The sequence below is a fragment of the Lagopus muta genome, chromosome 1 (genome assembly GCF_023343835.1).
Source record: "Lagopus muta isolate bLagMut1 chromosome 1, bLagMut1 primary, whole genome shotgun sequence".
NCBI classification, from domain to species: domain Eukaryota; kingdom Metazoa; phylum Chordata; class Aves; order Galliformes; family Phasianidae; genus Lagopus; species Lagopus muta.
The window spans coordinates 60,756,962-60,784,108 of NC_064433.1; the positions used below are offsets into that span (position 1 = coordinate 60,756,962).

At 42.3% G+C, this 27,147-nt stretch overlaps 1 protein-coding gene across 17 annotated transcripts in view; it reads left to right on the top strand.

Annotated features, from left to right (window-relative positions):
- The window catches only part of CACNA1C (calcium voltage-gated channel subunit alpha1 C), a 479,128-nt gene that overhangs the window by 413,465 nt on the left and 38,516 nt on the right, over positions 1–27,147 (top strand). For 16 of the 17 annotated variants that reach the window (XM_048945488.1, XM_048945383.1, XM_048945421.1 and 13 more), the window contains one exon: positions 10,190–10,273. In XM_048945488.1, coding sequence (XP_048801445.1) covers positions 10,190–10,273 — 84 coding nt within the window. Of the gene's footprint in view, positions 1–9,480; positions 9,565–10,189; positions 10,274–27,147 lie in introns of all 17 variants that reach the window. The other variant, XM_048945500.1, reaches the window with a different exon arrangement.

Sequence of the window (27,147 nt, forward strand, 5' to 3'; positions counted from 1 at the left end):
TCTGCAAAAGCAAATACTGAAAGTATTCTATGTTAAAACAGCATGTTTAGATGACCTTGATGTAAAGTCAAGAAATATTTGTAATAATAACTTTATAATATAAAATAGAATATAGAATATAAAAATAAATAATAAAAATGTAATAAAGTAAAATATAATAATTTTAGACTAGATATTAGGAAGAAATTCTTTACCGTGAGGGTAGTGAGACACTGGCACAGGTTGCTCAGTGATGCTGTGGATGCCCCCTCCTTGGAAGCATTCAAGACCAGGCTGGATGGGGCTTTGAGCAACCTGGTCTAGAGGGAGGTGTCTCTGCCTATAGCAGGGGGGTTGGAATTAGATGATCTTAAAGGTCCCTTCCAACCCAAACCGTTCTATGATGCCATGATTCTATAATTAATGTGTACTTAGAAGGTAAGGTCGTCTCTACCCTATATTCATATAGAGGGTAAGAACAAAGGGTCATCAGGTAGACCTGCTTCTCAATTCTGCTTGCTTGAATTGAGAGAAATTCCATTTATCTAAGAGAAAGAAGGGAAAAGAGAGGCTAACCAAGTCTTTTGCAGCTGTCCATGCCACTCTCACATAAGGCTGGCTTTCAGACTTAGCTGCAGAATTTGGAAGGGCATCCCACAAGTCCAGGGCCAAAACATGGCTGTTGTTATTCCAGGCCTTAGAGTGAAGATATTCAGGAGTCTGCTGCAGACGTATGACATAGAAGTGACATTAAAAAGAAAGAGGAACTGCATCCTGTTTACTGTACTAACCTAGTAAGCTGAACAGTACACCTGATGTAGCTGTAGAGCTTTAAAAAGCAAATCCTCCAGTTTAGTATGGAAAACAAAGACCTATAGGAGAACACTTGAGGTTTAGGTCATTTTAGTAACAATTTCCACAAGTGTCAACAAGAAAAAAAACTACCTTCTCCATCATGTGAAAGTACAGCGAATCCTCTTTGATACTTCTACATTTCACTGACTTCCTCTCCGGTTCCTGAGTTTGTGTGAGAGAGGAAGTCTGGTCATTCCCAGCACTTTGAAGTAAAGCAAAGTAGTGCCAGAATAAGGTTTTCCTATTGTGAATACGCTTATGGTTGCCCAGAGAAGTTGTGGATGCCCCATTCCTGAAGCATTCAAGGCCAGGCTGGATGTGGCTCTGGGCAGCCTGGTCTGGTAGTTGGCGACCCTGCACATAGCAGGGGGGTTGGAACTGGATGATCGTTGTGGTCCTTTTCAACCCAGGCCATTCTATGATTCTATGATTCTGTGGCATAGGCGTGACTCCACCCGAACAAGTCTTACAGCGTGAAAGCATTTGGTAGGTGAATGTAACAGAAGGAACCATGCTGGTGGTGGAAGGTTGCAGTAAAGCCTAGCTCATACCTCTTGTTCAGGTCTTCCATACTTCTGGGCCAGAAGGCATCAAAGTCTTCCTTCTGAACACTGGTTGACATCCAGCATGAAGTATAGTAGTCTCTTTCCAATTTCTTCCTGGAAGATCTGTCATACAAGGGCACTAGCAGTGTCGATCCCAGCCAGCTTGTTTGTTGCTGTCCCCACAGAAGAGACCAAGAATGGAATACGTGAACAGAACAAACTTTATGGAAAAGTCTGGTGTCATGATAGAAGCAATCGGTGAGGGATAAAAATGCAATTTGGTCTGTGCTTTCCACATCACACTCATTGTTTAGCTGCAGGATGTTCTTCTTGAAGGAAGAAGCCACCAGTTCCTTGCCCACAAATAGCTCCTCTAAATATTACTGCATAGAATGCATGACATTTCTAACACACATCAGCCAAAGTGACATGAATCCTGCAGCCTGCTGAAGGATCAATGGAGAATCCAGAAAAAAAAGGTCAAAGAAACTGCATAAGATGTTCAATGAGAAAGGACCGTTTCCTTCACAGCAAACCTACCCAGAGAATTTGCCTATTACTGCAACATTGTGACAGATTTATTTTCAGTCTGGCACTTGAGGGTTTTAATGCCATTATGAATGATCAAAAATAATGATATGACTGCACAGAGCAACAGTGTGGGAAGTACTGAATTAGCTATTATGCTTAATTATTTAATGCAGAAAATTATTCACACAGTGTTAAAAGCCCAGTGGGATGGTGCTCTTGGGGTCTCATTCACAACAGCAGAGACAATGTCAGCAGCAGCACGTGAAGGGAACAACTCAAGGGAAAAGTGACTTGTTCTCACTCTCCCAAGAAAAATCCGAACTCCCTGTCACTTTATGTGAGGATATTTTAAAGGGTCAAAAGTTCTCACAGATGTGAATCTTCTTTCTGTGCAAGAATGATGCCAACTAACAGGCTGTGATACGGCATCTGGTAAGAACTGTTTGTTGCGTTAGGAAATGACACCTCCACTGCCAGATGGTCACTGCAATTAAAGCCAGGAGCTGATTTCTCTGTTCTGTCCACCCGGCTTTTCTAGGATTTAGAGACTTTAGTTCTCTATACTCCTTCTTCCCCAAGGAAGTAAATTAGAGTAAACATCCACTTTTGAGAAGTTGTGTTTGACGGACTGACAACATGAAAGAAAATGTTGTCTTACTAAATGCTTTAATACATATAAAATCAAGCTTTTTCCAAAAATGGAGGCAACTTAAACAAAAAAAAAATAAACTATTGGAAAACCTACCAGCCATACCTAATAGCCTGTTTCTAGAAGACTGTGTCTTTCTTCCAGTGAGTATCCAACTCACCATGCAGCAACCATGTCAGAGCTTTTTCCCATAGTGCATACAGAGACAAGAGAAATTCTTCCAAATCCAGCCCTGTATTCAGAATTCCCTCATTACCTGGCACTATCTCATCTTCTCACAGAAAGTGTTTCTCCACTCTGGACAACATCAATTATGTTCTTTTGAATCATTCTCCCCCAAGCTGGAATGTCAGTCCTACTTTAGAAGACAGACTTAGATAGCAAGGCCCATCCTCTTGTTCTTTTCTAAACACTGTTTCATGCTGATGATCTGGTTTACTGCCTTCACAAGCTATTTGTTCATTCTTACTAAGACCTACTTTTTCCAGACCTTGCAAAGTCTTTAAGTATTTACAGCTTTCTCCTAATGGGATTTGGCAGCAAAATTCTCACAGAATCCGTTTTGTGATAAATGATCTATTCAGATATAGCTAGCCATCACATTCACTTTTCAGTCTTTCCAGTAAGACCAGTGTTAAGCTTATTTCTCTTTGCTGTGAACAAGTCTGATTTCTGACTGCAGGGCAATGATTGTTGAATGATTGCAGTGAAAAAAAATGAGTGCTCCTGAAAGAAATGACCCAACTCCTCAGAAGGTATTACTGTGTCACAACATACTTGTAGGAAAGTCAAGTGTGGTTTTGTTGGGTTTGGGTGTTTGGGTTTTTCTATGGCCAACAGCATTGATAAGAGAGCTTTATCTGCCTCCATTTTCATGCATTTATACCATGGAGACTTTTGGCATTATTGTTCTCAGGCATTTCTCACCCTCCCTTCAAAGGCAGCTAAGAGCAATCCAGACCAAGAATGACATCAGGGTCAGCTACTTGAATCATCCAGTTTCAGCAAGTTTTGCTGTTAGCATTTCCTTAGACCTTCCCAGACTGTTGTCTTGAAATGCAATTATTCTCAACAATAAGAGATGCCTCCCTAATAAATGCTTCCACATTGTGATGATTCCATCCCAGCCTTTGGAGGGCTTGTGACCACAACACTGCACTTCAAACCTCCCATGTTGTTGAGTGCTTACATACTACTGGTTAATTTAGAGGAAAAGCAATATATAAGGGTTTGAGATAACTGTGCCTCCACATTGATGGGTATGGAGAGACTCATGGGACTATACTGAAAATGTAATTCTGGTGGAATCATCTGAGTTGTAATATTTAGAAATGGGAATTCCCAGTTCATAGAACAAATATGATGCAGACTGCTCCAGGTCTGTCTTCACAATATGTTGATTATCTGTAGGTGTGGAGAGCACAAAAAAAGGTCTTTAGTACCCTCAGACCCCAAGGGTCTGTCTGTTTTCACTGACATCTTCATGCAGGAATTTTGAGAGAAAGAATGAAACAGTCAGAGAGGATAAAGGAAAATATTGACATCATTCAGCATCTGTCTTCTTTTATAAATTGGTCTGATTTTCTTATGGAATGAGTAGAAAGAGGTAGGAGACCTCTTCAGATCCGAACACACCTTTGGAACAGACTGATGGCTGAAAAGCTCCTCTCCTTGCTTCCTGCCTGCAAGAAGATTTGGTGGAGTACGGGGGGGACTTGTGCAACTCCCTGCAGCAATGACTCATTACAGTGACTGGTAGGTGAACTGCAGGGAGCCTGTGTCTCAGAATTAATCCATCAGTGGATGAGAGCTGATAGATAGTATGTAAACATACACTGTTATCCCACAGCCTGTCAGGAGCTTCAAGCAGCTGCATCATTTCCTTCATTCCTTCTCTGTTAGGATCTCCTAGGTTCTCTGATTGCTTTTTTGGCTAAACTGTATCTCAGCATAACAGAATCTTCATTATTGCCATTTGGCACCATCAGCTATTGTAGCTTTGTAAGATTTCCCAGGATGCCTCTGAATCCCCCCAGTGTGCTGTGAGAAGGTATGCCAAGAGTCATAGTGCTGTGTAAATGTCATTTGACTTGATTCTGTTTTCCAATGAAACTGTCCCTCATGAAAGTTCTGCTCAGGAAATCCTCTTTTAATGGAGTCTGATAACTGATTCTCAGAATTCCAAACAGCCTGCTGCATTTTTGGGAAAGAATTCACGTACTAAGCAAGCATCAACCAGACCGTGTGTTCATCTCATTTTGCAAGTTACCAGCAAAGTCTGCTTTGGTGCTCTTTACAACCAGCAGAATATTTCTGAGTATCAGGAAATAATCCCCTTTCTCTCTTTCCTACATATTCTTTCCAATTGATTAAGATTATTGTTTCCTTTTGTCATTTAAGTATGTTGGTTCATTTCAGATCAACGGTGGCAAGGTTTTCAGTTTGCTTTCCTTTTAGGCCCTGTAGTTATCCATTTTCTCTCTGTCGATACTTCATTTCTGTATTCATATATGCATGTATACACACATGTACACATATCTCTCCTTGTTTTTCTGTGACATTGTAGGAGCTTCTGCTGGAGAGCACTTGACCTACATCAGCTCCCACCCAGCGGACACCTTTGGCCCTTAATCCTTTTTATTTCATAATTTTGCCAACCACCTCATAAGAGATAGAAGTGAAAACCTGGGACTAAGCAGATAGATAAAAAACTACATGTCAGTAAATACAGAAGTGGGGGCCAGATGCTCATAACCCAGCTGGTACTACAACTCAAGCAGTGCCCTTCCACTGAGGATCTCTGTGTTTCAGAACAGGTGTATAGCTCCCCAGCCTACCTTATGTTCTTACCTGGGGCCATGGGTGACTCTGAGCTCAGACCTTCAGAAAAGGCTCCAGTGGGCAATGTTCCCTGCTGTTGGCAAGACATCTTAAATGCTGCATTTAGGATCTCATATTCACAAAAAGTCAAAGAAATGGTCTCCAGAGATTTCAATGCCTCCATTAGTACCAAAACAAACTCCAGCTTCGTTCATAGCTAATCTTGGTGACTAGGAAACCTAAAAATGATTGACATATTCATTCCGAAATGCTACAATGTCTGCTCCCCTCGCACAAATGAGATTCCATTCCAGTCAGCTACTGCATATTTATGCTCAGCCTTTCATTAACATAATGATCATGTGATGATTCACTATTCTTCGCTATTTTGGGGGAAATAAAAAATGGGGAAAAAAATGTGCTGTAATGGTGGGGTTATTTCACGCTTCCTGAATATTCACTCCAATCCTCCTGGTCTCTTTCTGTCCTCCTTTCTCCCCAAAAGCTTCACAGATCTTCAGAGAACTCCCACAGGAGAGGGTGACTACCCTTCCCCTGCGTGCCCCTTGGCCTGCCATAACATGACATGTATATACAGCTAAATCAGGGTGAAACATCTCCCTTTAAGGGTAAAATGTGGTATTGCACTCTAAATTCCCGTCCTGCAAAAACAAACAATACCATCAATTTGTTTCCAGTCAGACCTCCACCCCCTTGGGAAAAGCATACAGAACTTTCTGGTGGGAAAAACAGCTTGGAAATACAGCCTCTTTACTAGAGTGAAAGTTGTCCCTTCATTCAGCTTGTCCTTCATTATCCACCCTGGTACACTCCAGGAAGGACTGTGGCTCTAAGAGGTCCTTTAAGGTCACAAGAGGCAAGTCCCTGGGGATGATGTTATTCACTCTCAGTGTGCACTCCAACAAGATTAGGGGGTCTGACCTAGGGCTGAGCAACCACATGGCCATTCATAGGTGAATGTCTCTAAGGAGCCAAGGCTTTCTGAGGAAGGATCCCACTATCCTGCACACAAATTAAGCACCTATGTTCTCTGTTTTCTTTGAGGTCTCTCTCTGTGAATAATATCTTTCTCTTTTTCACCTTTCTGTTTGAAACAGAGGGAGCAGGTGAGGAGGAAAAAAAGGTTTCAAAGTTCCCGTGTTTCTTTAATTTAACTCTGGCATATTGGATGTGGGGTTGAGTAAAACCACATTCCTACCCATAGGTCCTCTTTCTAACAGACTAAGAGGAAGAGAAGTGCTCTCTGAGTCCACCTGACAGCTGCACAGCGACATGCTGGTTCTGTGACCCCAGCTTTCAAGGCAAGGAGCTGGCTGGTGGGACTCAGCAGAGCATCCCAGGGGAAGAGCTCACAGTGTAAATCTGGAGCAACTCCACAGAATTAGCTGAGTCACTCCAGATATACGCTGTGATCACACAAGTGTCCAAAGCAGCTACTTGTGGCAGCAATGAAAAAGGCACCTTTTCTTTCCAGGCCTGAATCTCTCCTGAGATGTGCCAGCGATATCAATACAATGTCATTGATTCCAGTGAAGTTGCACTCCTGCAACTGGGAGTGATACTGAATTCACTGGCTTCAGTGGTCATCTGAGGACAGGATTCTCTGCTGCTTGTCCCCTGGGTTTTGTACCATCAGTAAATGCTGTTCGAACAGCAGCTGTGTTAAGTTTTGTGTCCAGAGTTGCTTAGTAAAAAGAAATAATGATTTGGTTACCCCCAAAATACTCTTTACAGTATGATGGCAGTTATGGTAAAAATAGTAAAAATAACCACAACGAATTCAAAAATAGGGGGCCATCATTTTCATGGGTAAGATGTGAACAATGCGTTCTGGATCTTCACCCTTGCAGCTGCCCAAAAACAAACTGTTTTTTGGAGCTGTTCGGCTTCCTGCAAAAGTCCTTAACAGTTCCCAATCTATTCAATTTGTGAAGGAAATGGAAGGGTAGCCATGCCATTCAGTGTATTGATTTGGATATAAGTAGCACCACTGTCATCGTCAGGAACGTGCACACGAATGGGGCAGGAGGATTGGGTCTGTTTTCTCCTCCATTCTCTTTGATCTTCCAAGTGTCTTCTCTGCCAAGGTTGCATCAGGCTGCAAAGGCACTTTCTGCAACTCTGTATGATCTGTGTCTGTCCTTTATTTATTCAAAATGCATTTGCCTCTACATTTTAATCTGCTGTTCTCTCCCTCCCCTTTCTCTTGGTGAAGTCTAATTGCAGTTTTATTCCAGGTCCATCTGGTTGCTAACGATGCTGGACATCACTGCTGAATTCATTCTAATATTTGTTGTGTATTTTCTAGGCTGGACGCTGAATAATAATATTCTCTGAATTTGCTTTTGCTCCTGTTTCCTTCTTCCCTGTTGTAGCTTATTTTGTAGCCATGAGCAACCATGGTGCAATTACTCCTCCCAGTGTAGATCCACTGAGAGTTGCCTGCTTCCGATTGCAGAAAGAAGGGTGTTTTTTTCTGGTTCTGGGAAGATTTCAAAGTCTTCTCTTATCAGCTCTCTTCACTGGTGTGAACCAGTTGATAGTGGCTTCTCTGCTGTTTTTAATGTATTTTTTTTTTCCATTATTCCAGCCCAACACACAACACAGGTTATAACTGTGAGTCTCGAAGCATCCTGTTAGGCAGCATTTCAGAGTTTAGAAAGACACTTTTTGCCAATGACTGATCCTATGGTTGGATCCACAGCAATTTAAGACTTCTAAGCATGGCTAATGCAGTGCCACTACTGGGATTTTTTTTTTCTTTTCTCCTTTTTGCTCTCTTCAACACTGCCTGGGAACACAGCCTGACACTCTACCCATGACCTGACTCTCTGGCTAAGAATAGCAGTGGCAGAGCAACTTGGGTTCAGTCTCGCTGGAAACATGCTGCAGCTGGGAAACAGGGAGGTCAGACAGCCCACGCTCACAAAACCAAACACATAAAAGGAGCACAGAGGATTTTGGAGGCTTACCTCCATTTAGGACTCCAGAACAAGGGTGTTTAGGTGCTCAGTGGACCAAGATATGAGGTTTTTGCTTAGGATGTTGAACTGGGAGGAAATTGACATATGGAACCTGGGCTAAACAGGATTTTTCCCAAAGGGTCCTGTATCCCTATGACCCAGGCCATGAAAAATCATGCAGGATGGGGCAAGACAAGCAGTGATGATTAGAATCTCCTGAGCCCTGCTTAAGACAGTGTCAGAGGTGGCTCTCAAAGAAATCCTACACAGCAAAGCAAAGGTATGAGCTTAGCATATGGTACCCAATCTGTCACAGCTCATCCTATATAGCCAGTGTCACAGTGATGCTGCATCTTCAGCACGAGTGAGCAAGAGGTCTGACTCTGAGCACATGCTAGAAATGACTTTCCTCCCATCCTCACCCCTTCCTAGCAGCATGCGCAGGCTGCATTCACACTTTCATTTTGTAGGGCAGATGTGCTTTCAGGGTAACGTACATACAGTCATGCTCTGTAGTTTTAAGACAGGAGCTAAAGCACTAATAACAGCAAGTGTTAGGCTAATGGCTGTCATTGTGTCTGGGTAAAGATAAAGAAAAGGATCTGTTTAAATAACACATCTCCAACTTGACTGGGCCCTCTGCCCTGCCATACCACAGCACACTGCTGCTTTCCACACCAGCACAGAGGCATACGAACAGGTGAATCTACATTCACCCTGGCAGAAGGAGAGCATTTTTTGAAAGTACAGGACAACATTCCTGTCCTCTTTCCCAGCCAAATCTAAACCAGATGGGGAAGGGACATATATGGCTAGGAATCAGAGATGTTTGGAGGACCTGGTGGTCAGCTCTTGCTCCCAAGAGCAGCCTTCCCCTTCACCCCTGTCTCAGTCATAGGTGAGGGGTATCTGGCCTGACATCGTGTTGGCTGGAGAAGGGCCGTTCACACAGGTGAGGGATGCCAGCAGTATGCTACGGCCTGAGAAGCCTCAGGTAGAGTTAGGAGGAAAACCCCTTGAGGTGTCAGGGCAATAATTCTAATGGTAATTTTGAACTGTTTTTGTCTGTCTAACATTCCTTTTTAATCCCCATCCTGCCTGCCCCTTCCTTATGTAGGGTTACTTTAGTGATCCTTGGAATGTTTTTGACTTCCTCATCGTAATTGGCAGCATTATAGACGTCATTCTCAGTGAAACTAATGTGAGTATTACTCTACCCTCCCCAGGATACCACCACCTCCTCCTCCTCTGCTGTTCCTTCTCTCTTTCTCTCTTTCTCTTTTTTTTTCTGATTTTCTTTTCCCTCTAGTCATGCTTTTATTGAACTTGCCGTCGTCCTTCTCCTTCTCCCAGGGAAAAAAAAAGGAGGGGGGAACACCTCCTTCTTTTTCACTTGTCATAGCTCGCCCCAAGGCTGTGACTGGTGAAAGCGCACAGAGTTTGGGGTGTGTGTGCTTTTTTTTCCCTCCAAAAGGTAGACATGCTTGAGTGTAAGTTTCTGACTAACCAGGCTTTTGTTGATACCCTACAACATGTGAAACGTTACAGAGCTTTGAGCAATCAATACTGTAGAGTGGTAAGAGACTATTTAATATGCCCACGTAACCTCTTTCTTTTCTTATTTTTTTCCTCTTCTCTCCCTCTTTCATGCTTTGTTTTGTTTTGTTTTGTTTTGTTTTTATTTTACCTTTTCCTTTTTTTCCCTCTTTTCTCCCTCTCCCTTTTTCTTTCTCCCTCTCTCTCTCTTTCTCTCTCTCCCTCTCTCTTTCTTTCACTCTTCCTTCCTTTCTCTCTTTCTCTTTCCTTGGCTTCTCTGCCACATGCAGCACTATTTCTGTGATGCATGGAATACATTTGACGCCTTGATTGTTGTGGGTAGCATTGTTGATATAGCAATCACCGAGGTGAACGTAAGTAGCTGGCGTCTGTCCATGATCGTGCCTGCTCTAACATTCATTTGTCTTTCCCGGGTTCTTTATTTTTCCTCCCCCTCCTCTCTTTCTTTTGAGTTTGTTTTCAGAGTTTTTTCTTTATTTTTCGTTTTGTTTTGTTTTTATTCTTTTGTTTTCTGGAACGACTTAAAGGACTGTTGCATCATTTTCTTCCCTTCATAATCCGCCTGGCATGAATTAAACTGTATAGCAGGAAAAGTGACGAGAAATGTGGAGTGTAAGTGAAAAAGCTATTTGTGCCATGGGAAGCTGCTAGAAAAGTCCCAGGCCAGCTCTTTGGTCTACTCAGTGTTATGCTTCCCTTCCCATGGTGGCTCGGTACCCTCCACCCCACAGAGATCTAAAGGTCTGTTCTTTCGAGGTGGAACTACGGGAACCAAACCAACAATCCTCCTGATGCCTCCTCACCCAGGCTTCCTCCAAAGGAAATAAAGACCAAACCACCTCCGTTTAGAGGAACGGGCACTTAACACTTAGTCTGTAATTTGAAAGGAAAAATAAATAAAGACAAGCCAGATAAATTAAAAGCAGAACACAAAGCCCTAAGAAATGCAGTGCACCATGTTTCAGCCCAGTTCGGTTTGCTCCATATCACAGACTCCACCAGAACAACTGATACTGATTGGCCCCACCAGTGCCCTTCTCAGCAGACAGGTGAAGGATTGAGAAAGCCATGGAGACTGAAATGAACAGCTGGTGTTCAAGGGAATAAATCACGTCAGGCAAGCTTTTTCCTCTCTCTGTGGAGGTGGATGGATATAGAATTACTGAGTGAATGGACAAAGGACAGTCAGAAAGCACAGAGATTCCTGAAATAAAGACTACAAAGGAAACACTGACCACAGACTAAAATTTTACTATAAAATCCAGCTTAGCAAAGCCAGGAATGTAGCAAGAACAAAAGAAAATTGCTGTAAGGATGTTAATGAAGGGCAAACCCATCGTGAATGTGCAGGGTGATGTGGCTGTTGAATAAATATTCCAGCTTGGAATTGTTAAGTACTGTGTAGGGAATCCATTGCAAGCAGAAAAGTGAGAGCAATGTTCACTCAGTGTTGTCTTTAGGAGAAAATGTAAACAGCAATTTGAAAAAAAATCACGATCCAAACAAGTTGTTGTTATATTTTTATTCTACTTTGATTTCTGCTTTTTTTTTTTTTTAATTCTGAAACAAAGACATTTATCCAAATTCTGATACTTTGATTCAGACTGGGTGAATGAAATATTTATTTGACACTAATCTATTTTCCTTGTCTTTTGAGAAGTTGGTTCCTGCATCTTTTATATGTCCTGCTTTCCACTCTAATTTCACCCAGAATTCTGGAAGCAATTTAGAGTACCCTTTTTCTAAAGAGAGATTAGGATTGGATTGAATTTATAGAGGGAAATGATAATGATCAGCAGGTTGGAGTTGATAATTTTAAAGAGTGACGTGAAAGTCTTTCTGCATCGCATTTGTCACAAGAAAACTAAACAGGGCACCTGATAGTAGACTTCAGATTGTGAAAATACTCAGTTCTCATCCACAGAGGCAGAACTGTACATGGTGAGGAAATAATCACAGAAATTATAAAGAGATTAATTCTGCTAAATATCAGTGAGATTTTCCTGACTGTTATATTTGAGTCTGTAGAAAAGCCTTCCAAGTAGAAGACAGATATATCCTTTTGTTTTGCCAAGTAAATGGCGGCCTATCCTGGTGTATCACACAAACCCTGTGATGGCAGGAAAATCTAATGGATCTTTTTAACAAAATTCACATTTATTTCCTACAAACGAAAGAACTTTTTAGGTCATGGTATAAAACATTTTGATATACATTCCATTATCCTTCAGTGATCTGAGAGGAAGACGTAGTCACCCAGGTTTCCTCCTACAGTTAGTGGTCAGAAGAACACCTCTCCCCAGGCCAGCTGTTCCTGCTGTATTTCCGACAGGGGAAATGAATGGCTCTGTGGAGGTGCCCACCCAGTGATGGAGTTGTCTGTGTTTCTCAGGTTTGTCTAGACAGCCAGGTCTCAGACACCAAAGGTAAGCAGGATAAATCACGTTCACACTCGGCACACCTTGTTGAGAAGGTCACTCTGCCTGCTAATTGGGCTACATCCAGATCTTCAGTCTCCAGGGCTATCCATACTGATGTGTTTAATTACCACAGACAAGGCTTCCCCGCTCTTCCATTCCTTGTCTAAATGCAAGTTCATACCTTGCTAGAGAAGTCTGTGAGGAAGGAGGATATGCCTTTGTTCAAACACCCATTGCCTGTCTTAGTTGAGGAGGCAGCAGGAGAGGCCCTGACACTTTTAATACGGGCTACAAACAGCATTTCATGATGGTCCCTGTGTTTCCTCTAAAGAATCCTTTCCTTCTATACAGTTTTTACAGATTTCTGCACACGTCTTTTTGTTACCTGGCATGTTTAAATCCTCTCTTTTTATCTAGGCAAATCCTTTGCTACTAGTTTCTGACGTTTGTCACTAAAAACTTGCACAATCTTTTGATGCACTGATAAATGAGCAGCAGCTATGGATGGAGTTTGTTCTGAAATGTTTTGAAATCCCTTTGCACTTATAACCCTTATTGAATAAGAGAATGTATTGTATGTTGGTTTGTCCTGTCAGATTCCCTTCCTGCTAGCAGCACTTGATATGTTACACCTGTGGCAGATGGGCTTTGGAAGTAGCAGCCCATCTTGGATGGACAGTTGTCATCTTCCCAAGCAGAGTGAGGCAGTTTATCAGATACACTTCTCCCCTTCTCCTCTGGAGCTTGTTGCTTTCTTGCTGTTTGTGGGTTTGAGCAAACCCTGCCTTGTGTTTCTGTACACTGTCTTGTCTTGTTCCAGCTAGACCTGGAGTCTGAAAAAGGAAAAAAAAAAAAAAATGTCAACAAACTCCACTAATTGGAGAAGTTAGTCTGGCCAGGTGCAGGTAAGATGTTTTTGCCCAAGGCATTAGAAGCTGACAGACAACTATGGTAGAATCTGTGGAGTTGCTGCTCTTGGAGCTGAGGGACAGTTTTCACTGCAATCAGTCAGGGAAGGCAGAGAGACCTGGCACAGGTTGGTCTGACATGAGGCCATAGGCGTGTAAGCCTCAGTCTCTGAGAAGTTTCTCTGAAGCCTGCAGACAGAGAAGGCATGCCTGGCAGAGGCTGAGCTGCGATAGCTGTAGTTGTGGTGAGAGCCCTGTCTAGCCGCACCGCTGCGTGCGTGTAGGTATGTGCTTGCTTAGGCTGAGCAGTTCTTCTTGCTCTGTTTATTCCTTTTGACAATTATTTTTGTTTCTTGAAAAGGAATTCCCCAGACCAAAACCTTCATTAAGATATATGTGAGTGTGCATGTGTTGGTCTCTGTGTACTCCATTGGTTGTAGTATATGTTCCTGAATGTGTTCAGATACATGTACTTGGGTTACAAATCCATAGGAGAGTGCACAGACATGAATCCGTGTGTGTGGGAAAGAGAGTGTGTATGAAAGTAAAATGTATTTGTGCTGGGGGTGACTGCTGATGGAGAAATGTGAGTTGTTTATATATAACTGAGTATTTGAATTTGTTTTCTTAGCCATTGTGGCTGCCCTAATGTGCAAGTTTAATTTGCTCATGGGTGGGTGTTTCTGGCTGAAAGGCTATAGCTGTATGCAGGCATGTTCATGTGCATGCCTGTGGGTGAGTGTAGACTTGCATGTCAAACTCAGCATATGTTTGTTGGCATGGCTGTGTATTCACACACAGTGAGAAGGCATGTGCTCATCAGGCAGGCCCCCAGTTTGACTTCAGCATTCCCAAGTCCTTCAGGGATGCCCACTCTTAAAACACCTCCATTGTAACAAAATATGTCAAGTGGTACATCAAATTGCATCACATTAGGCCCCCTTGCTTACTGTAACTTGGGAACACCTCCCAGGTCCCCTCAGCCAGTCCCACACACATACAGGGATGCATTTCACACCACTGATCATGTGGAAAGCATATCTGGTGGATATCAAAACTCCTTATGTAACTAAAGAATGCTGGGGGAGGTTAAAATCTGAATCATAGAATCATAAAATGGCTTGGCATGAAAGAGACCTCAAGTATCATCAAGTTCCAACCCCACAGGCAGGGCCACCACCCTCCACATCTAATACTAGAGCAGGCTGCCCAGGGCCCCATCCAACCTGGCCTTGAACACCTCTGGGGACGGGGCATCCACAGCCTCTCTGGGCAGCCTGTCCCAGCACCTCACCACTCTCTTGTTAAAGAACTTCCCCCTGACATCCAATCTAAATCTTCCACTAAAAAAAAAAAAAAAAAAAAAAAAAAAAGGGATTTTCATAGATACATAGCATCATTAAGATTGGAAAGACCAATAATATCATCCAGTCCATCCAGCACATCTGCCATGCTTGAACTCTATCTAAGTGCTAAGACCAAGCATGATCAGGGAGTAAAATGAAAGATGATGTAGTATATGGGGCAGTAGTACCTAGGAGGTAGGGCCTGCAGGTCATATTACTTGGGCCCTGCCTAGGTCCTTCTACCTCAGCCTCTCTATCAGCAAATTTGAAATTGTGTTTATTCCCTAAGTTACAAAAGCATTATCTCTAGTGTTTTGAAAACACTTTGGAAGAAAACATTATGGTGATAAAAAACGATTACTACCTATTGTAACAGCAATAGGAATGAAAATGTTACAGGAGTTGAATAAAAGCTAGCAAATTTGGAATGTATCATCCCAGAAGTAGCTCCAGGCAGAGGCTTGCATTTCTTTCCACATCAACAAACACAGCCCAGAGTTCAGTGCTGTGCAGCTGACTGACAGCCTGCTGTCACCTCCTCCAGGCACAGAAGGTTTCTCATTACAATTTGTTGTGCCATATCAGAAGGGGAAATCAAGTTTGATTTGTGCTCTGTGCTGCAGTGCCCAAAGAGATGGGAGAAAAACAGCCAGGCCCTGAAAAAGGTACTGATGCGATGTCCTTCCTCTCAGCTGTAAAGAGAAGACAATACCTTTCTAGTCCATAGGGCCCTTTCTCCTTCATCCTTTCCCCTACCAGTGTCAGACCAAAGACTGGCTGTGGCTGAGTGCTTGCAACCTAAGTGATGCTGATAGCTGAGCTGAATGGGCACCGGTTGGTCCATCCAGCTGCAGCACGTGCTCACGGCTGCAGAGGTGTGAGTTACAGAGGCATGGTCAGGAGAGAGCATGTCTCTAGAGTGCAAGTGTAGCTATCAATGGCCATGGGGATGTCATGTGTTTGAGTCTGTCTGTCTGTCTTGAAAGGATGATGGGGAGGGAAGGATGTGTGGGTACATCTGTGTGTGTCAACCACGTCTGGGAGTGCATGAGGATGACTGAGTCAAAGTATCTGGACTGTACAAATCCCACCTACAATGCTCAGTGACGGTGAAAGCACCTTTATCTCTGAGTGTGCCTGTGGATGCTGAGCGATATACAGAGAAGGAGGTACATAAGGGAGGTATACAGTGTGATCCTGCAGATGTGACGAGTCAGGGGGTGTGCATGGATACAAGAAGGAAAGTACCAGGGATAAGGAATTGCTGACTTGTGGCTTGTGTGACATAATGGAAGCAGTACAAGTTTTCATAAGAGCAAGCATTATGACAGGTCTGAGAGTTGATGGAAACGATTTTGGTTTTGGTTCAATTAGTTGTCGCTTTTTTAAATGGGAGAGATGACAGAAGGAGAAAACAGGAAGGCACAGTGTGGTGTGTGATCTTATCCATGGTGGCATCTGGGAGACATAGAACTGTAGAATGTCTTGGGTTGGAAGGGACCTTAAAGGTCATCTAGTTCCAATCCTAGTGCTGCAACTATGGATTTCAGGAAATGACTACCCTATGAAGAAGGTTAGAGAAACCCCAAACCCATCTTGCTGCTTTCCTTCCTCTGGAAAATGCTGGATAGGTCTGTTGTGTCCAGACCTGCTAGGTATGGTTAGCTATTTGTCTACAAGGTTCAGGAGGCCTGAGCGCATTACACGAGGCATTTCTGAAAATACCCAAATACTGATAGGAAGTCATCTGGAGGTTGCAGCTGTGTTGAGTTCTGAGGACGGATGCAGTAAGGGAGGTACCAAGGTGTTCAGATGACAAGAGTACTTGGAGATCTGTGCACAGATTTCCCCTTTAGTCTTTTATTTCTGAACAAAGCAGCTCAGGCTTAAACCAGACGCATGGAGGCTTTCCTTACAGTCATCCTGCTTTTGGTGTCAAGAGGCTTCATTTGATTTGTCATGGGCTCCCGCTCCCATTCTTTGGAATATCTGACAGCCTATACTCAAGTCTCCCTCTCACCTCCTCCTGCACTCTTCCCTTTTAACCCGCCCCTTCCTTTCTTCCTTTTCTGCCTCGCTTTCCTCTCCCTCGTCTCCAGCCACAGTAAACCTCACGAGTTCATTTTCACCCTCAATCAATGTGTCTGAAGGCAGAGAACCAGTGGCTCTAATCCTGCAGCCCTTACCCGGGCAGAACTGCCCTGGGGCATTCCGTCTTTGCAAGGGCTGGAGCAGGCGGCCCCGCTGACACAACCCTGTACACACACACACCCCGCAATGGGAGCAAGGATCGGTGGAAGGACGACATACATCTAGCCTGCACCTCAGTTGGGACTGGCACTCATCTCTGTCGCTGCGTCTGTCTGTCTGTCTCTCTGTCTCTGCCTGTCTGGTTCTCTTTGCTTCCACGCCCTTTGCTGCTCAAATTTTGGCCATCAGCTGCCACCAGTCACACAAACCTTTGCGGTTCCTAGAACTTGCAAGTTCGTCTGCCCAACCCTCCAGGAAAAGGCAGAAAAGACCTCCTTCCCCCTCCCCTCCCATCTCTCTTTCTCAAATGCCACCTGGGTAGCAGAGGCCTCCAAATGATGTAGCAAAGGGCTGGAGAAGCACAATGGCTTCTTTTGACATTCGTGTTGTCATACCCCTACTGCTGCCATCCTAGAAGTTGTATGTAGTCCTGAGCTATCCCTGTGTGTGTGTATATGTACGTATATGTGACTTGTTTTCTTTTTGGAAAAACCACTGATGAAATTGTTGGGGGGTGGGGGGTATGGAATTTGCCTTTTTTAATGCCTGGTAGTGTTTTTATCACTAGAATAACCCAGGTAACACACCATAGATTCCCTATGCAAGAAGCCACGTTGAAGCATGGTTGTGAGCTGTAGCAGTGGTATATGGAGCTTTATTTTGCCTTTGGTGATCTTCAGCAAAGCTGCCCTCAGCTCTTCCCCAAATTAGGCTCAGATCAATTCAAATTTGACCACCTTCCACATTTAACCAACAATTCTAGCACATATTGGTGAGAAGGAAGTACGGTAAGACTATCTGAGCACAACCATGTTTGAACAGGGGTGTTTTGGTTTTGTTTGTGTATTTTTTTGTCATGAAGATGGGGCCTCTTCTTTATTTTTTTTCTCTTTTGGCTTAAGAAATGTTGGTATTCTGAATGCATTTCCAGGGTCTGAAGTAAGATTTGCCCATTCAAAGAAGTGCTTTTGGCAATGGGACAAATTTTCTGTTAAAAAAAATAATACATACATATATATATATATGAAATATGGGCAAACAGAAAAAAATGTGGGTTTTTTTTTGCAGAAAAGGGAGTAGTGAATGCCAATGACTACTTCCTCATTTACCTACTTGAGCTGTTGCTGGTGATTAACAATCTTAGCAATGCACTGTAGGAACAAAGTATGTTGTTTCCCCGTTGTCAGACTCTCCATAACACCTAGACTTGAGGAAACACCTCAGTATTGCAGTTTCCACAAGACTTCTGGTTGGTTTAAACATTACTTCAGGTGCTTGGAATTATCCAAATGTATTTCAATGGAGGGGAGATTTCAGAGCAGCATAAAAACGAGATTTTAGAACAACGTAAAAACAATATGTGTCTTACCATGTAAATTTAACCACACACATTAATTAAAATATGAGAAACAGAAGATAAAAAACCCAGGAGAATAGATTCCCATAACCTAAATATAAAAGCAGTCAAAAGGAAGTTAGATAGCTCTATAGCTGTAAGCTTATAAGCTGTACAATCCTGCCTGGAGTCCTACTGGGTGAAAACATTCAGAGCTCGCTTCAAAACTCAGGGACTGAATTGGGAAGTGGGGTGTTGCTTTTAATTCCTGCTGGTTTTGACCTACCCAACAACTTTGTTCATTTTAAGTCTTTTAGGGAAAGGGTCACCGTTTCATATTTGACTACAAATTATTGTTTCAACAGCTAATAGTGAGAACGCAGAGTACTACAGGCCTTGTCCTGTTCAGTGGTGACATAGGTGTGTGGTACGTGTGTTTAAGTACAAAGGGTTCTTTAAAAAGCCACATCCAGTTTTCTTCTCCTTTTTCTGTATATCACGTTAAAAAAAAAGCTACAGTATTCTTGTATCAGCAGTTGCAATACAAATACACTTACATTTTCTTTTTAATGCCAATGCATTTTTCTTCAAAGGCAGTTAAAATGTTCAGGAGAAAATAACATTAGAACTGCCCCAAGCTGGTTATATTTTCCATTGGCTTCCCAGCCAGGATAAGTCATTTCTGTTGGCTAGAAAAAGTTTCTTGTAACTTTCCCTAAACTCCAATAGAGTATCTTTCTATGAATCCATAGAAAAGCTCTGACTCCTTAAATCATCTCTGAGCAAATTAACATTACTTAGTGATAGCTTCCCAAGCACCAAAAACTAGAATTTCAGACAAGTGCTCAGCTGAGTTCAGATCCAGCTAGCTCTGTCATCTAAGGCTGGTCCTTGAAGCCAGGAAAGATGCTTTCCGGCATTTAATCCTTTTTATAAGACCAATTTTGCCTAGAATGCTTAAGGAATTTTCCAGCACTGCTATTCTGAATATTCAGATCGAAGTAATAAAGGGTGTGCAGTTCCCTGTATTTCATTCATTCAGGTACGTTGTAAAAGCTTCTGGTGTTCTTCCAAATTACCAGAGATTTTAGCATCAGTTCTCCAAGACCTCATTGTATGCACCATCTCTTACTATTACGCGTAGTTAGAGATCTGCTAACTGGTTCCAGATTGCGCTGCCAGTTGCAATGAAAGGAGCAAAGGTGATAGAGAAGGGGAAAAAATAAAAAGACAACTATTCTACATGTCTTCCTTTTTAAATTTCTCTTCCTCCCTATCTTCTTACCCCTAGCTTCTTCCCCCAAATTTTACTAAAATCTTGAGTAGCAGGGATCATGCTTTCCATTCTCAGGAGCACTGGGATTAATGTTCAGCAAGGCAGCAATCTCCACCTACTCTGTCAGTGATTTTCCCTTTCTTTCCTCAGCCAAGATTCCATCAGCCCTGGAGAAAGGCTGAAGCCTTTGTGGCGTTTTTGTGCCAGGCACTCAGCAGCAGTTCAGCATGATGAAGTGTACCATTCTGCACACCCAAGTGTACAGATCAACAGCAGTTTTTGAGGTTCCCATTATATTAATCCCTCAATGTGTTTTTTTGCTGATAGGCAGGAGAATGTGACCTCCCAGACAGATTTTTAATCAAAGGTAAACGCAACTAATTTTACTCTTCCTAATGTAGACAATATAGTGTCTACACAGATCCCACACCACTCTCTTCACAGGAACTGTCTGGCACAAGATGCCAAGAAAATGACTTCTGCTTGATGTATCTTCCTAGACATCTGCTAAGTGGGACCCATTCCCAGCTGCATCCAGATGACCGAGCTGTAGACACTAGATTGCTTCTTATGGTCAACTGATGATTGATAGCCAAGATTGTGGGTCTGGTTCTAATTGCTACTACAACTGGCCATGTTGCAGAACAATGGGACATCCCAGCTGGTCCCATCCTCGTCTTCTGTCTCAAAATCCACTTTTAAAATAGGAGATGCCTGGCTGCAGACTAGGAGAAAATCTGCTTTGCCCAATGCCACATCAAGCGACTTCTTTTCTTAAGTTGAACAGACAGGAAGGCAAAGATGCCTCAGCAGTAAAGAAACACTTGTTAGTAGAAAGACAATAAAATAAATTGATATTTGAAGCTGGGGATTTTGTCTCATCTGTTTGCCCAGTCTGGGCACAGTAAATCATACCCAGTGGGAATTATCTTTCATCCAAACTATCCCTACCATTTTTAAAAAATTTTTTAACCGACAAATTCATCAAATCCATAATCATCTATTCTAGGAAAGAGGTGCAGAGCAAAAAAATATTGCTCAGTAGTTTTGTAACAGGTAGCTGCAGTCTCCATATGACCATGTCTAACATGCTTCGATAATGCTGCAGATTGGAATTGGAATCCCAGAATGATTCCCATATTAACAGACAGAGATAGAATGTGCATCAGAAAGCACTTCTTTTCTAGGAAACTTCATGTTGTGCATCAACATTAAATAACTTTCTAATTGAAAAAGCAATGAATTCACAGCATATGAATGAAATCCTAACTGATACAAATCTTAAATGAAAATGGTCCATTGTAAACTCTCTCTTTTGGGCTGCTGGTGTCTCTGGCTAGCCTCTCTTGAGCAAAGATCCATTACTTAAAAGTAACAGGGTCTTCTCTTCCATCTGTACCCACTGTCACTTGCAAAGCAAAGTCCTGTTGCATTTGGAGAAAAGTAGGTGTTTTTTTCTCCTGGTGTCAATGAGATGTGCAGTTTCTTTAACCTTCATCAAAGCATAACTTGGTTAATTCATCTTCACCCTGCCCAAGAGCCTTTGGGCTTGCCAAAGGAAGGATCCTGGCAACAGTGCAGAGTCTTTGAGCTGGTAGGCTGCCTGCCTTCCTCCTTGGGAAAACATGATCTAGTCTCCCTTTGGCTCCTTTTGTGCCTGGAAGAATTTCCAGACTAAAGACTGGATTTTACAGCAAACCACAGGCCTGCTTCTGACCAGTAACACCACTGGTGTAATTCTCTGTTAGTTGCACAGGAGTTGCAAATGTGCGCTTTACTGGATTCGCTGCATCTCTGTAAACCATTCGTATTGAACTCACAGCAAACCTCTGGACAGATGGAGCCCTACAAAATCCAGAAGTTTACTCCTTTCTGCCATGTGCATGTGAGGCTGCCCAGAGAAACCCAGTGGCACCAACATGCAGAGGGCACCAAGTTTCAATCTGTTCTTTATTATTTCTTCTTCTTTATCCCCTTCCCACACCATGTGATCCTATCAGCAAATTAATAAATAATTAACAAGTAGCTGTAGAAGAAGGGGCGCAAATGTTGAGCACATTGAAGTATAGCCACGACAGAGGATGGACTTGCTTCTAGGAATCTGCTTTGTTTATGAAATCAGCAGCCTCCAGGTAATATGAAGCCAGGGGATGATACACATCCTCTCAGTGCAATGGAGTATTACAGGATATTGGAGACAAGGAAAGCTCCTCAGGAAAGTCATCTTAGAGAGGAGCTTTACTGCTATTACCCTTTCCAAGATAGGCTGCAGGATGGCATGAGGAATGGAAAAGGCTGCACCTTGTACAGCACACAGCAGCATCGCTTTAAAGCAACCAAGACTGAGATGAATGTTTTGAACAGCCTCTTTCTGCTTCGTTTCAAGACCAAAATTACAGAATTATAGAACGGTTTGGGTTGGAAGGGACCTCAAAGCCCACCCAGCTGTGGGCTGCCACCCAGCAGCTCAGGCTGCCCAGGGCCCCATTCAGCCTGGCCTTGAAAAGCCCAGTGATGGGGCACCCACAGCTTCTCTGGGCAGCTGTGCCAGAGCCTCACTGCCCTTTGAGTAAAGAACTTCCTCCTAATATCTAATCTAAATCTCCCCTCTTTTAGCTTAAAACCATTCTCCTTTGTCCAATCAGTGGTATGGTCTTAGTAAACAAGAACCTTAGCAGACAAGTCATGTCAGAGGTTCACTCTCTATTTGTAGCCCTCTAAAGCAGCTGCGTTTTCAAAATACTACTGAAAATAAGAAGCCAAGATGATGAATCTGTTTAGGTGTTTGGAATGGGAGAACCTGGAGATGAAAAGAACAGTCTTCAGGAATGAGTCAAAACCAGAACCAGGCTGTGCTCCATTTGGATTACCTCACCGATTTCCCTCACTCCCTCCCAGACACTAGAAAGAAAAGAAGAAGAAAAAAAGAAGAAAAGAAAAAAAGAAGAGAGAGAAAAAGCAGAATGACCAACGTAAGAGATAATGTAAATCTTCCTAAAGAAACGGAGGAGAAGAAGTCTGTCTGTTCCATCAGAATGCTAAATACACTGCTGAATTTGGTGCTTAAGAACCATGTCAACTTTTTATCTGGAAAAGATAGTGAGACCTGCTGGACTATTTAGAAACAGCAGTGAGGAGACAATTGGCATGGATGGTAACTGAGCAGAGGAAATCTGGAGACCTGGGAACTCTCTGTTCTCACTTTTTGTCTGTTCCAGTCTTGCTCAGTGGCTCCCAGAGTCATCAGACTGCTCTGGGCTGGGATAACTTCATTACCTCCTGTTGGAATGTTTGTCCTGTGGACCAGGAATGGGGCAATTGAGAAGGGAACCGGAATGGAAAAAGTCCACTCTATCAAATATGGAATCAGGCAGAGGTGTTCAAATCAATTAAAACCTCTCCTCAGCTGGTATTCAGAGTAGAAAATCTTTTAAATTACTCCACCTTTAAAACTGTAAGTTTCTGCATACAACTGGCCTTTCAACATTTATTTTCATGACTTAGTTTATCTTCGGAGCCTTCATTTCTAGTTGTTCTAGGGCTTTGTTTGTCTACCTGTAACACAAAATACGAATAACAAAACATAGGCGAGCTGCACCTGCTTCTTCAAGTCCTGTACTTGTACCTGAAGATGAGTGCTGCATCTCTGAGTGTTTAATATCTTCTTGTTTCATAGGAACACCCCAAGTCTGATTACCATAAGACTTGAACTCATCATTTACCCAGAGCTAATGAGAAGGATTATTAAAACATCCTGAAAATTATGAACAATTTACATGGATATACTTTACCAATTGTTCTGCTTTTCCTCTGAAAGTCATGAAAAAAACAGAGCTTTCAGCTGTATATAAAGGGATTCTTTCATTAACTGCCCAGTAATTGTCAATCTAAGGTAATTTGCATAGCCAAATTAGAGCAATTGACTTCCCTTATATTTACCTTAAGCGTTTGAAACTGTAAGATAACTGTCTCACAATTTCACGGATATATATATGAAATTAATTAATAACCTATTCAAATTGGTATGATTTGCATATTTGAAGCTAATTAGTAGAGCGAGCTCTAGAATTTCAAAATCTTAGAATACATAGGAAATAAAGGGGAAAAAGCAGCTGGAAAACGCACTTGCTGTAAAAGTTTCCTCGACACTATTAACTGGTTTTGGAATAGGCTTTTGTTCACACAGCAATGCTAATACTTAGCCTGAGATCTGCGATCGTATGGCATCTATGTGATACATAAATATATATATCTTGCATTTGTATGTGCTAGCATTGCATGTAAATTGACATGCATAGTGCTGGCAGAAAGGTAATGGCAACTCCTCGTACTGCACTAAATAAAAATGTAGTTGCCCAGGGCAGGAGATTTTCTGCAGGGCTGCTGGAGGATTAGCCTGTTACATCGTTCTTCCCAAGGAAATCAGCAAGCTGTTCACCATTTGCCCCAGTAAAAGCAGCATCATATGCGCTGACTCCCTGTTCTCCTGTAGGGTGGTGCTCTTTTCTAATGGATGCTAAAACTACATCTCAGTGTGTGGAAATGATCCCAAAAATCTCCACTGCTTCACCCAAGCAGACTGGTTTTTTTTCATAGTTACATAACATCTCTAATTGAAACAATAACTCTAATTGACACGAAAACTTGTATTGATATGTGCAAGGGTAAAATGTCAGATTTTAACTTCACTAACATTTCTGAAATGTATTTTTCAACGCTGCCATGTTTCTGCAGGATATTTCAGCGTTCTTCTGATAGAAAATGCTCTTGTAGCAAAGAAAATAACTCTGGCTAGTTTAACTCGTAATATTCCCACAAATTCTCGAAGAAATGTGCACTTAATGAAAGAATACAGCATTTGAACAGCTTGCCTGGCTTTAAAAAAAAAAAATTCCTGCTAATAATTTGATTTTGCTGTAAGGTTATAGGAATTGAGAATTATGCCATCTGCAATCCAGTAATACTCGCTGTCAGAGAAATAGCAGATACATTTCTGCCAGGTCTTATCATAACTTGACAGACTTTGGTGGCAGGTGGATTATCTCTGGAGTATTTATGATTAAAACCACACACAGCAGTGGCAGAGAGATGACTCTGGAGGGGGTTGTGGTAACTCCTCGGTGTCATGGCAGGCTATCACTTGCCAGCAGCCAGGCTAATTTCAAACCCTGACTTTTCCTCTCCCTGCACAAGGACACGTGTTACTCAGCTTCCTCAGGTCTTTCAGCTTTTTACACTACAGACACAAGAGAAACTCAGTGGCCTCTAATCACATCTCCATGGCACTGATAAATTCTGGATCTCTCCTTCTCCTATAGCCTAGTAAATTCTTGGTCTTCCTGAAGCTTGTGTCATCTTAGACCACGTCTCAGCTTGTGAGTGACCCACGTGTGAAATAAATATCTCCAGAACAGTAGTGCTATTGTCTTGCAGCTGCCTTATTTGTGCCCTAATCTTGACAGCCAGTCAAGATTAGAGTGGCCAAAAAGCTGAAATAATCCTTCTGTTCTTTCTCCCCTTCTGTAGCAACAAAACCAAAGCACTGTTTGCCCGCCTGGTATTCCTAATGAACATACTTTTAATTTAATCCCCTTCTGAATCTTCATTATATTTGTATGGTGAGGTAATTTTCTCAGAATGTGTCTTTCCACCATCATTTTGTGCCTAAGAATGCTACAGGTGCAGTGTGGCTGAAGTAGGTCACACTCTTGGAGGACTTCAAAATACAAGCCTTGAGCTCAAGAGAACCAATATTCTAGAGCTGCAAATTAATTACACAGCACTGCTGCCAGCTCAGGTGAACTCTGCAGATTCTCAGAGGCATCCTTCCTGGAATAAGCAATAAAAAGCAAGTGGTGATTTATCATCCCCTTCTTCATGGGAGAGCCAGTGGACAAGTTTCCAGCAGATATGGCATCTTCGTGGGTAACTTTTCATTCTCTGATCATCAACAGCAATCAGAGAACCAGCAGACATTCATCACTAGCAACCAACTACTGCGAGTGGTCTCTTAAGAGCTTCAAACACAAGCTATGTTCTCCTCAGTGGAAAAATCCCATTAGTGATTCTTAGTCACATAAGGTAACATAAGTATCTGACCAGTTTGATTTTGTGAGAAATACCAAGATGCAATCATGTCACGGTGCTACAGTCTCGGATTTCCTCTCATCTCTTCAAAACTAAGGCTGCCAGGCAAAATTAGAAATGTGGCCAATACAGCATTGTGTTAACTGAGACAGCTCTACCTAACAAAGCACCAATAACTGTGTGCATTAAGCTGATTACCAGTTCTTCCTATCAAGCCAGGCTGGATTCTGCCTTGCAAAGGATTACAAAACTAGCTTCCTTCCTACAAACAGAACATGGCTTGCTGGAAAGTAAAAAGTTTCGCTTCTCAAAGGCAGGGAGAAACTCAGCTTGGACTTCCTAACACGGATTAGAGCTTCAGTGTATCCTGTAGTATAAAAAATGGCTAAGTAATGGGAATGCCACCTGCCCACGCTATCATCCCAGCAATAATCAGACTTCTATAAGTACTGCCCAGCAGTTATGGAGCCTCCTTGGATTTACTAATTCACTATATGATGCATGATCCTAATGGAGTTCCCCTGTTCCTAGGTGCTATTTTTTCTGATGTAGTTTTCCCTTGTAGTTGTCAGAAAACCAGCCAAAAAGAACCAGGTAGCTCAAACTTCTCAAAGTGGTCCTCTATCTCTAATGTTCCACAGGGACAAGGAGGGATTGATGCCTCTTCTTGTGATTTTTCTACTGAAACTTTGATTTGAATTTATTAGCTCGCCTTATTATTTTCTTCTAAGTCACTGTGTATCAGAAAATATTCTAAGCCAGGGCTCTTTCAAGGGTCTTCAATACCACTGTGATGGTATAAAGCCTTTAGTCTTCTTGCTCATATTTTGGCCTCTGTTCTTACAGCTCTTTAGGGCCAAGTCATTCTCTCTCCAAAACTTTCAGAATTTCAAGATGGGCAGCATTTTGTAGTACAGTATTGACTGTTATACATTGCCCTTAAAACACTGGAACTGGTTCTCCCAGAATGCAAATTTTATCCTCTCCTAGTTTACAAAGCAAGTTGGATTCAGCATCTGGAACGCCCCTGAACATATTCCTCCAGCAGTATTTCCTTAACTTGGTGGCATGATCAGATATGACTCAAATGTGAGTCAGCATGTATGTTCAGGAGATTCTGGCCCACTCCCACCTAGCTAGGTGGAGCAGTACTGGTTAACCAGAGAGCAGGACTGGCAGGAAGACACAACAGTTACCGTATTCTGAGCTGTGTCCTCTAAGATTTTAAGTATCTCTCTGTTGAGTACATGTGCCTTCCTTCCTGGGAACCTTCTTACCTGGGATCTTGAATCATAATGGGTACAAGCTGTGCCTTTTATTTTTGGGCTCATAGAGGCTTTAAGGATGTATATGGGTGGGCAGCAGCTCAAGCAGTGTTTCCGTGTGTGCTGACACATACTAAACATGGTAAAAATAACATACATGTGGGCAGCAAAATTCTGAGTTTTCCAGACATGTTTCAGGGATCTCCGTCTTTATCCTAGTGAATCTTTATGTTGACTTCTAGGATCTGCCTCTCTATTTTTTGACCTTTTCTGCTCCTTGACATCTGCTGCCTTTTTAAATATGTTAACATCAAGAATAAATCTAAATAATAATAATAA